The sequence below is a fragment of the Coregonus lavaretus genome (genome assembly GCF_964263955.1).
Source record: "Coregonus lavaretus genome assembly, chromosome: 12".
Lineage (NCBI taxonomy): Eukaryota > Metazoa > Chordata > Actinopteri > Salmoniformes > Salmonidae > Coregonus > Coregonus lavaretus.
In genome coordinates this window covers 30,109,296-30,121,118 of record NC_139999.1, presented here as the reverse complement: position 1 = coordinate 30,121,118, position 11,823 = coordinate 30,109,296, and the positions used below count along the sequence as shown (strand labels likewise).

Here is an 11,823-nt window from a genome sequence, read left to right as displayed (position 1 = left end):
TATAGATCAAGTTTAATGGGGTTTGGGGGGAGGGTGTGGTAGAAGTTAGGGATTTATTTTGTTTTTAATTTTCATGTAGTACAGAATCGGGCAGATCAATGATTGATCGTACATTCCAGCACAGTAGGTGGCGGCATGCACTAAAACGATTGTTTGCGGACCGCCATGATATCATAGAAGAAGAAGAAGAAGAAGACGAAGGACATCATATCCGGTCAATTACGTAAGACAGACAGACAGTGCACACACTCCATAAAGATTTCCGGTCTCCATTTTATCGTAGCTAGCAGATACAGACGGGCGTTTCGACGAAGGACAGCAAACGAATCGAGTATCAGTGTTTGTTTTACAATACATTACGGTAAATAACACCTCTAAATAATACAAAGTGTGGCACGTATTTCTATTTAGCGATTCATGTTGTTTCTTTGATATTTCTCTTGTATTCATATTAGCTACCTTGCCCTAGCAGAAGCGCTAGCTAGTAGCCTTTTTTTCTTCTTCTGGTAGCTAGCTAACGAGTAGCTGAAATGGCTAGACCAACTGTATCGCAGCAAGTAACTGATTATGTTGCAGTTAATTTGCAATTATACTCTACGCAATTATACTCTCTCACACGTAGCCATGGCATGTGCAAATTGTGAACTAGTCAGTACAGGGACTGGGGAGGGAGCCAGCAAATATCGAGGGTTATCTTAGCAAGGCCCATTCTTCCATTTTACATTGTAAAGTTAGTGAACAAAGGCCGGAGGTGAGAATGGTGTTAACCAACGTTTGGTCAGAAGACTAGCTAGTTGTTTTACCCTGTTATTATATCTTACGTTCTGTTATTGCAGTATAGCAGAACCAATTAGCTATTAGTTCATGGAAATAAGAAATCCCGCAATGCATTTCCATGTGCTATGCATTTCCACACCCCTTGCTTTATGGCCTATTGTTGCCTACCCCAAATTCAGCCATAATTATACAAATCTGCTTGACTGTTATAAACACACCTGGCTGTTTGAATGTGGCTTTAATTGTATGTGGAGGACCATTTTTATCTAAGTGTGTTATGAACAGACTATAGGCCTACTTGAATATACATTGTTGTCATGTTGTGTGATGTGTGGAAAATGTGTACTACATGAAAATCTAAATGGACAAATCTTCTTTCAGTTTCTCATTCACGTTTGCGGAGTATCAATTTTTGTTTTGAAAATTGAGGCTTGTTGAAATGGGAGGTAATTACTAAAATTTTTGTTCCTTGCATGCCAATACACTTGACTGTTTGACACAAGAAATTCACATAATTAGAGGTGTGTGTTCCAGAACTGCTTGAAGTAGCTTTTCTAGTTCGCGTCTATCTGAATGCAATTGAACCCCAGGTTCTTTTTACAGGTGCATGTCTTAAAAGTTAAGTAAATTTGCTGATCGGCTGCCTTTTGGATAATGATTCCTAGAAAGCAAAACATACATGCTGTTTAATATTTTTACAGATCCAGCAATGCACCGGGATTGCCCTCTCGACTGCAAGGTCTACGTGGGAAACCTGGGGAGTAATGGCAATAAGACAGAGCTGGAGAGGTCATTCGGCTATTATGGGCCACTTCGTAGTGTCTGGGTAGCTAGGAACCCCCCAGGCTTTGCTTTTGTGGAATTTGAAGATCCAAGGGATGCAACCGACGCAGTGAGAGAACTTGATGGAAGGTAAAACCTAAGAACAAGTTCCTCTGGTGGAAAAATAACAATGATAGAATCAGGAAATTGAGGCCTGTTGAAATGAGAGGTCATTACTCAGGATTTTGTTCCTTGCATCATTTGCATGCCAATATACTTGACAGTTTGACAAAAGAAATGCAGATCATTTCAGAGTTGTGTTCCGGAACTGTTTGAAGTAGCTTTTCTGGTTTGTCCATATGAATGCAAATGATCCACATGTGCTTTATACTTTGGTATAAAATAACTTAATGACAGAGCCTAGTTTGCTTGGAGATCATTTTTTCCACTCTGATATTTGGAAGGACTACCTATTAATTTTAGTTGCCACTTGCCTCCATTTAATGACCTGAAAGGGGGTGAAACAAGACCATGCATGCCATAATGTTTTGGTGACTGTTTAACAGTATGCCCTGCGGTAACACCTTATTGATCTTTACAGGACACTAAGTGGTTCCCGTGTGCGAGTGGAGCTGTCCAATGGTGAGAAACGCACCCGCAACCGGGGTCCTCCTCCCTCATGGAGCAGACGTCCTCGAGATGACCATCGTGGGCGTCGTGGTAGCCCGCCCGCCAGGCGCAGGTAACCCTTCTCCCATACAGGGCTTTATGATAGCAATGCCCAACAGACTACTAATCCTTTTCTGTCCCTTTTACTAGTTAAACAATCTGTTTTGTTCCTGTGTCCTCTCCAAACTGCGTCTCCTGTTACTCTGCTCCATATTGATAGTTTAGGGCCGACTGTTTGATAACCCTTGTTTCCATGGTAGTCTACAGTGGTTAGTGTAATGTGGTGCTGAAGGCATGCAGTTTTCATCTTCATTATCATTGTTGATCAATTTAATTACTTCCAGGTTACTTTAGATTCAGGGGTTGGGTACAGTGTGAAATGAAATTTTGGCTTGCAAGCTTTTCACTGTTACCTGAAGCACTGAACGTGTTTTGGAAGTGTACTATACCGTTTGCAAGATTATTTTAAGCTTTGGCAAAGTGTAAAAATCGCAGCTAGCTTTTTGAAGTAGGTGATTCATATTTCAAAGCAGTACCTCACTATGAACTGGGTGGGAGGGAAGCTTAATGATGCTAGATTGGTTGTTTTTGTTACAATTTGAGGTTGCTTTTTTTATTGACCATTTAATATTAATAAAATGAACCCCGTTACAGAGTCATCACCATGCCTCTTCTCACCACCCTCTGAGTCAGTCAACTAGTCCTCTTTCAGCATCATGTGACCGTTGACCAGCGTGCCCCAATCAGCTTGGCTGGTGTTGTGTCACATGACCCAGGCATGGCCAGTCGTCAGGTTGCACCAGCCCATTGGTTCCTGCGCATGCAGTTCTCAGCCTCTTCCTCCAACTTTAACCCAATCGGCAGCGGCCCTCCTCACATTCCCGACCAATCAGCGTTTTACGTCCCCAAATGTCTACACTGCAACCTACCAGCAGCAGCCCTCGGCTAACCAATAAAAGCAGGAAAAATCCACAGCCAGCCCCCGTCCGCCAGCCAACTAATCACCTCGCAGCATCTGGCCAGTCCTTTTCAGCCAAATCTGCCTACCCGGCCTACAGTCTGCCTCCCCTTCGTCATTTCTAGCTTGTTGAAAACCAAATGACTAGTAAGTTTTACCTGCTTCATACAGTACACTGCTGATTACAAATTTAAAAGTGAAGAGAAAGCTGCTTTTAAAAGGTTCTCTTTTTTATTTGAATCAAACAGGATTGGTATTTCTCCCACATTACTGTAATCCGTTGATTTAAAGGGGAATGGACATTTTGAGAAACATACATTATTAATTTGTGAAGGTCTTTCTAATTGTTCAAAGGAGCTATTCTGATCAGTGCTTCCCCTGGTTTAGGTCGCAGTGGTCCCATCTTGTGTGTGCTTTGCACTTGTGCTCAATATGTAACCTTGATTTTTGACCATTAGTTATGTTACAACTCTCCATTTTCTTACCCCTTCCCATTTGGTATAATTGCACTTCTCTTTCCTAAGCATTTTTTGCCATTCATTCAGCTGGCAGTATTAACTAACCATGACCTTTTATGGGAGGCGATGACTGAATTTCATATTACAAATGTCTTATCTGCAGTCACCTATTCCCATCCCTTGGGGGGCGTAATAGACAGTAACTTGGTTCCCTAGTGTTCGGTGGGGACTGTATGGTTTACTTCAGGGTAATTTGGGGGTTGGATGGGTTTGGAATCAATGGCCCACCAATGTATCATGCTCTGCTTTTGACACCCTCTCACTCCCCCCTCCCCAGATCCCCACGTAGGAGGAGCTTCAGCCGCAGCCGAAGCAGGTATGTTGACAACCATAAGAGTTATTGTAAAAGTTAACAGCCGTACTATGGGCAAGTAAGATCAACACAGATTATTTTTAATGGAAGCGTGAACTAAAGGACCCAATTTTGAACTTTATGTATATGGTTCTGACAAGTATTTGATCTCTTAACACACCACACCCTCAACACAGCTTTCCAAACTTGTCAATGATTAGATCCTCTTGTCAACAGGGGCCTCGGTAAGATTCAGGTTGCTTTGGTTAATTCTGTTGTTCCTTCTGTATGCAGGTCTCTCTCCAGAGACAGGAAGAGGGAGAGATCTCTGTCCCGGGACAGGAACCACAAACCCTCAAGATCATTCTCTCGATCAAGGAGGTAAGCAGGAGGGGTTATAACAAATGGCAAGGATTTCTTATATCTTGTCAACAATGAAACCACTTTACTTGTGGCTTGTATGTAACGGTAACAGACCAACGGTGTAACATCTTTCTGAGAGCGTGCATGAATGCTCCAGAGAAAGTTTGTATTAACATTCTGGCTTAACTGTTTTTCCCCTTCTCACAGCCGCTCCAGGTCTACGGAGAGAAAGTAAGGAAATGCATGGCAGTCGAGTTTGAAGGCGAAGAAGATGAATGAACGAACGGTCGCCCCTTTGGCGAGTCGTTTCATGTGATGGACTTCAAAACACCCCCTGGTCAACTTTGTTTTTAACAATCAAAATATTTTAGCGGTTTTGTTTTTGCTTCTCTGTGACATGTAAGGTATCCAATTCCTCTGTATTTTGTAAATAAGTGGGTATGCAGGTGTAATGCATGACTAAAATGGCTGTTAGTCCTGTTAATGCCAAGACATACAGTAGTTGTCCCCAAGCACCATTCCATTTCATCAATCATTATAAGTGTTCTCTGTATTTGTCTATGAAAGTACCAGATCATGGAAACACACTGTTCTAAATAGTCTAGTGCTCAAGTCATGTTCCCATGTCAGCAAGATTTGTGTGTCTGGATGTGGTGGAAGGCTATGGTCACCTATCCTATTCTGTCGGTTAATATACCGACATGTTTTCTAATTGATCTCTAGAACTTCCACTATTCTTCCAGTTCCTGTTGGTAAAGTTTTGGCTTTGCGAATAATGGCACCCTTATTTTGACTACAATAGCTGACTGTTTTTCTTTTCCTTGATATTTGTACTATTTTATGTTCTCAGAATTAAAAACTGGTTGTAAAAAGGCTTCTTACCATTTATTTTGTGGCAGTTCACAGATATTTCATTTTAAGTAATAGTTCATTCTAAAATAGGAAACGGTCTGTCTACAGACCTCAAAGGTGGTCTCATGTTGACATCAAAAGCAACTGGAGAGAGAAGCGCCAACTATTTCTCCATTGCAAATCAATGGGAAATGCTGGGCATCATTGACATTAGGCAGTGCTTACTGTATATTTGGTGTGGTATGTGCATTTTTTAAAACAATTTGAGGTCTGACACATTAGAACGTTTGCTCTTTGCATGCAAACATTTTTGGGGTGTTCTGAGATGCACCACAATAGGTCACTGTTGTATTGCATACATTTCTGCTCTAACAGCTCACCTTTATGGCCTGTAGTTGCACATACACAGATTGTACAAAACATGCTCTTTCATGACATACTGACCAGGTGGATAAAGGTGAAAGCTATGATCCCTTATTGATGTCACCTGTAAATCCACTTCAATCAGTGTAGATGAATGGGAGGAGACGGGTTAAAGAAGGATTTTAAAGCCTTGAGACAGGGATTGTGTGTGTCATTTAGAGGATAAATGGGCAAGACAAAAGATTTAAGTACCTTTGAACGGGGCATGGTAATAGGTGTCAGGGGCACTGGTTTGAGTGTGTCAAGAACTGCAACGCTGCTGGGTTTTTCACGCTCAACAGTTTCCTGTGTGTATCAACGAATGGTCCACCATTCCCACAGTTGTGTCAAACAACTGTGGGAAGCATTGGTGTCAACATGGGCCAGCATCCCTGTGGAACACTTTAGACACCTTGTAGAGCCCATGCCCAATGAATTGGGGCTGTTCTGGGGGGGGGGGGGGGTGCTATGTCGAGAATACTGTATGTACTGTAAATACACATAACAAAATGGATGGAATTGCAGGAAATTAGCTTCCGGACCAGAGTCTGGAATATAAATAATATACTGTATACATATAAAGTGGGTGGTGACATTCAACGTTCTCTGTTGAATTCCCTCCATTATTACAAAGCAGGAGTGTATTATGGGCTTTCTGGGTGTCAGTAAGAGTTATGTTACTGAGTTTTGTTATGTAATCGTGAATTTAGTGGAGTTGAGTGTTTAACTGTCTGACCAAGTGGCCTAGTCACAGTGGTGTAAAGTACTACTTAAGTAGTTTTTTGGGGTATATGTACTTTACTATTTATATTTTTGACAACTTTACTACATTCCTAAATAAAATAATGTACTTTTTACTCCATACATTTTCCCTGACACCAAAAAGTACTCATTACATGGTGAATGCTTATTAGCAGGACAGGAAAATGGTCCAATTCACGCACTTATCAAGAGAACATTTACTTTTTATACTTAAGTATGTTTAGAACCAAATACTTTTAGACTTTTACTCAAGTAGTATTGGGTGACTTTCACGTTTACTTGAGTAACTTTCTATTAAGGTATCTATACTTTTACTCAAGTATGACAATTGGGTACTTTTTCCGCCACTGCCTAGTCATTTGTATAATAAGGTGTAATAATACCCTTTTTTAAGAATAGCCACCTGGAAGTCTGAAGTGATGGAGAACACATTGTACATCACAGATACCAAAATGTCATGTTTATTTGGCCAAAGAGCTCTATTTTCATGTCATCTGACCATAGCACCGGTTCCAATCCAAACTCCAGGCGGTGCAATAGTCAGATGACATGAAAATAGAGCTCTTTGGCCACGCACACCAGCGTTGGGTTTGGCATTGAAAAACGGAAGCATATGCAGAAAAGTACCTCATACCTATGTTAAAATATGGTGGTGCATCTTTGACGTTATGGGGCTATTTTGCTTCCACTGGTCCTGTGGCCCTTGTTAAGGTCAACGGCATCATGAACGTTACCAAGTACCAGGACATTTTAGCCAAAAACCTGGTTGACTCTGCCAGGAGGCTGACACTTGGCCGCAAGTGGATATTCCAGCAAGACAATGACCCCAAGCAAACATCAAAATCCACAAATAAATGGTTAATAGACCACAAAATCTACATTTTGCAATGGCCATCTCAGTCTCCGGACTTGAACCCCATTGAAAACCTGTGGTTTGAATTGAAGAGGGCAGTCCATAAACAAAGGATATCAAGGATCTGGAAAGATCTTTTATGGAGGAATGGTCTAAGATCTCATAAAACATTTTTGAAAAAGGCTCAGTGTTGTTATCCTCGCAAGGGTAGGGTGCTGGAGTACTGAAACAGAGGTGCCAATAATTGTGACCCCTGTCTTTTTTAGTTTTTTTTATTACTCGTTACACAAAATCTCTTTCTCTGAGCAATTGTGTTAGTATAAAATAATATAATTTTCACCAAAAAAATACCATGCAATATAGCTCAGTATTTGAATTATATATTTTATACAGTCTTTTTTGCTCATCTTTATCAAGGGTGCCAAAAATGATAGACCTGACTGTATCAGTGGAGGCTGCTGAGGGGAGGACGGCTCATAATAAGGGCTGACACGGAGCGAACCATGTGTTTGATGTATTTGATACCATTTCACTTATTCCGCTCCAGCCATTACCACGAGCCCGTCCTCCCCAATTAAGGTGCCACCAACCTCCTGTGGACTGTATATATAATCAAATCAAATCAAATTTTATTGGTCACATGCGCCGAATAGAACAGGGGCAGACATTACAGTGAAATGCTTACTTACAGCCCTTAACCAACAGTGCATTTATTTTAAACAAAAAAAGTAAAAATAAAACAACAAAAAAAGTGTTGAGAAAAAAAGAGCAGAAGTAAAATAAAGTGACAGTAGGGAGGCTATATATACAGGGGGGTACCGTTGCAGAGTCAATGTGCGGGGGCACCGGCTAGTTGAGGTAGTTGAGGTAATATGTACATGTGGGTAGAGTTAAAGTGACTATGCATAAATACTTAACACAGTAGCAGCAGCGTAAAAAGGATGGGGTGGGGGGGCAGTGCAAATAGTCCGGGTAGCCATGATTAGCTGTTCAGGAGTCTTATGGCTTGGGGGTAGAAGCTGTTGAGAAGTCTTTTGGACCTAGACTTGGCACTCCGGTACCGCTTGCCGTGCGGTAGCAGAGAGAACAGTCTATGACTAGGGTGGCTGGAGTCTTTGACAATTTTGAGGGCCTTCCTCTGACACCGCCTGGTATAGAGGTCCTGGATGGCAGGAAGCTTTGCCCCAGTGATGTACTGGGCCGTACGCACTACCCTCTGTAGTGCCTTGCGGTCGGAGGCCAAGCAGTTGCCATACCAGGCGGTGATGCAACCAGTCAGGATGCTCTCGATGGTGCAGCTGTAGAATAGATGTAGCCAAAAGACAATATTAAATCGACAATAGTCTGTAGGGTGACGATATTATCAAATGTCTTGTGAATGAAGAGACTGATGAACAGCGCAGCGTGTGTAATTGACAAAGAAGGGAACAGGGTTTACCAAAAATCAACTTTTTCCTACAGGTTCATGCAGTTCAGACAGATTCTGAGATTTCTAAAACACCTAGATTTGCCAAACAACTCTCAAAATTGAGTGGATGGGCTCTATTTCAAAATATTATTTTTTTGTAGAATAACCGCAATTACACGTGTTCCACACCTAAGCACTCACGGCAGCATATAGCCTAGGCTACTAAGCACAAACTAGTAACATTATAAAACTTAAAGGGTTAAAGTATTTAGTCAGCCACCAATTGTGCATGTTCTCCCACTTAAAAAGATGAGAGAGGCCTGTAATTTTCATCATAGGTACACGTCAACTATGACAGACAAATTGAGACAAAAAAATCCAGAAAATCACATTGTAGGATTTTTAATGAATTTATTTGCAAATTATGGTGGAAAATAAGTATTTGGTCATCTACAAACAAGCAAGATTTCTGGCTCTCACAGACCTGTAACTTCTTATTTAAGAGGCTCCTCTGTCCTCCACTCGTTACCTGTATTAATGGCACCTGTTTGAACTTGTTATCAGTATAAAAGACACCTGTCCACAACCTCAAACAGTCACACTCCAAACTCCACTATGGCCAAGACCAAAGAGCTGTCAAAGGACACCAGAAACAAAATTGTAGACCTGCACCAGGCTGGGAAGACTGAATCTGCAATAGGTAAGCAGCTTGGTTTGAAGAAATCAACTGTGGGAGCAATTATTAGGAAATGGAAGACATACAAGACCACTGATAATCTCCCTCGATCTGGGGCTCCACGCAAGATCTCACCCCGTGGGGTCAAAAAGATCACAAGAACGGTGAGCAAAAATCCCAGAACCACACGGGGGGACCTAGTGAATGACCTGCAGAGAGCTGGGACCAAAGTAACAAAGCCTACCATCAGTAACACACTACGCCGCCAGGGACTCAAATCCTGCAGTGCTAGACGTGTCCCCCTGCTTAAGCTAGTACATGTCCAGGCCCGTCTGAAGTTTGCTAGTGTGCATTTGGATGATCCAGAAGAGGATTGGGAGAATGTCATATGGTCAGATGAAACCAAAATATAACTTTTTGGTAAAAACTCAACTCGTCGTGTTTGGTGGACAAAGAATGCTGAGTTGCATCCAAAGAACACCATACCTACTGTGAAGCATGGGGGTGGAAACATCATGCTTTGGGGCTGTTTTTCTGCAAAGGGACCAGGACGACTGATCCGTGTAAAGGAAAGAATGAATGGGGCCATGTATCGTGAGATTTTGAGTGAAAACCTCCTTCCATCAGCAAGGGAATTGAAGATGAAACGTGGCTGGGTCTTTCAGCATGACAATGATCCCAAACACACCGCCCGGGCAACGAAGGAGTGGCTTCGTAAGAAGCATTTCAATGTCCTGGAGTGGCCTAGCCAGTCTCCAGATCTCAACCCCATAGAAAATCTTTGGAGGGAGTTGAAAGTCTGTGTTACCCAGCGACAGCCCCAAAACATCACTGCTCTAGAGGAGATCTGCATGGAGGAATGGGCCAAAATACCAGCAACAGTGTGTGAAAATCTTGTGAAGACTTACAGAAAACGTTTGACCTGTGTCATTGCCAACAAAGGGTATATAACAAAGTATTGAGAAACTTTTGTTATTGACCAAATACTTATTTTCCACCATAATTTGCAAATAAATTCATTCAAAATCCTACAATGTGATTTTCTGGATTTTTTTCCCTCATTTTGTCTGTCATAGTTGACGTGTACCTATGATGAAAATTACAGGCCTCTCTCATCTTTTTAAGTGGGAGAACTTGCACAATTGGTGGCTGACTAAATACTTTTTTTCCCCACTGTATATATAGACTCTCAACATCTAATGTGACCAAAAAACAGTCTTCTATTAATCGTTATTGGTGAGATCTTATTTATGAAGTCTATAGAGTCTTTCACATATGATGGCAATGCTTGCACATGAGATTTAATAAAATAGTCTATAAAGTTCGACAGTGGCTCTAGCATTGAGCCTATTTATGCAACCACTGGTCTGCCTGGATAATTGCCTTGTGTTTTGGTTTGTGTAATTTAGGCACTTAAGAACAGGCATTTAATGAACTAATGCAAGATTCTTCTTTGGTTATCAAACCTGTAGACAAGGGGGGTGCCTGTGGTCGTTTTAGACTATGAAAAATACAAAGAAGAGATTCTGAGACAACTCAGTAATGAATGTTTCTATAGAAAACTGAGTGTTGATCCCACACAGGTGTTCCAAAGGGATCCCACGTAGCACAAAACGTTCCTGGAACCTAAACCAACGTTGGACTTAGGTTGGGAAATGTTATATATTGGTGTTGTAACAACGTTCTCTCAACATTCCTAAATAAACGTTTTAAAATACATGTATTTGAAACATATTCCAACTTTGCCAATAGGTTGAGATTTTGTACTATTTGACACGTATGAAAAGGAACTCTTGGTCAACGTTTCTAAACGTCCCCTGTAGAGCATGGCTCTTGCAACGCCAGGATTGTGGGTTCGTTTCCCACGGGGGGCCAGTATGAAAAAATGTATGCACTAACTGTAAATCGCTCTGGATAAGAGCGTCTGCTAAATGACTAAAATGTTTTAAAATAAATGTATTTGAAACGTATTCCAACGTAGCCAATAGGTAGGGTTTTGGTACTGTTTGACACGTACGAAAGGGAACTCTTGGCCAACGTTTATAAACGTTGTCACTTGGTTTCAAAATGAACTTTTGCTTTCACTCCCATTGCCATAGAAACGCACAGTTCCATCAACTTAACTTGTTTGCGGAATGCCGACACGCGCGTCCACGTGCAGATAACATGCGCTTTTCTAACTTTCACTTAAGTGAATTCACTGCAGTACCGTCGTCGGGTCACTTTGTAATTTGTATATGTAATAACATGTAACATTGGCTTTGAATTATGTAATCAGTGTTGATGTTAGATTATTAAACAACTGAATGCCTGGAGATAACGTTTTAGTACAAGATAACGTTAGCTTACCTAACTCAGTTGACTCACTTAACGTAATGTTAGCTAAGTTGACTAACGTTAGAGTAAACTAGGCTTATTAACACTAACTTTACCGTTCTGCTAGTTAACCAGCCAGCTGACCAGCCGTAACGTTACGTTACCCCCTTGCCTTGTGTTCTTCGGATCATCATTCTCCTTTAGCCAAGTAAGTT

The 11,823-nt window shown here is 41.4% G+C and overlaps 1 protein-coding gene across 2 annotated transcripts; it reads left to right on the top strand.

The window, feature by feature from the left end:
• The first annotated feature begins 221 nt into the window (after positions 1–221).
• LOC311138574 (serine/arginine-rich splicing factor 3-like) lies at positions 222–5,213 on the top strand. 2 transcript variants are annotated; one of them, XM_084173316.1, is made up of 7 exons: positions 222–361; positions 1,159–1,223; positions 1,479–1,689; positions 2,141–2,281; positions 3,962–4,000; positions 4,271–4,357; positions 4,547–5,213. In XM_084173316.1, the coding sequence occupies exons 2-7, from the start codon at positions 1,217–1,219 to the stop codon at positions 4,572–4,574; spliced, it is 513 nt and encodes a 170-aa protein (XP_084029442.1). In that variant the 5' UTR covers positions 222–361; positions 1,159–1,216; the 3' UTR covers positions 4,575–5,213. The 2 variants fall into 2 exon arrangements, with proteins under 2 accessions (XP_084029442.1, XP_084029443.1); XM_084173317.1 differs by lacking the exon at positions 1,159–1,223 and having other exon boundaries at positions 264–361.
• Positions 5,214–11,823: the final 6,610 nt, after the last annotated feature.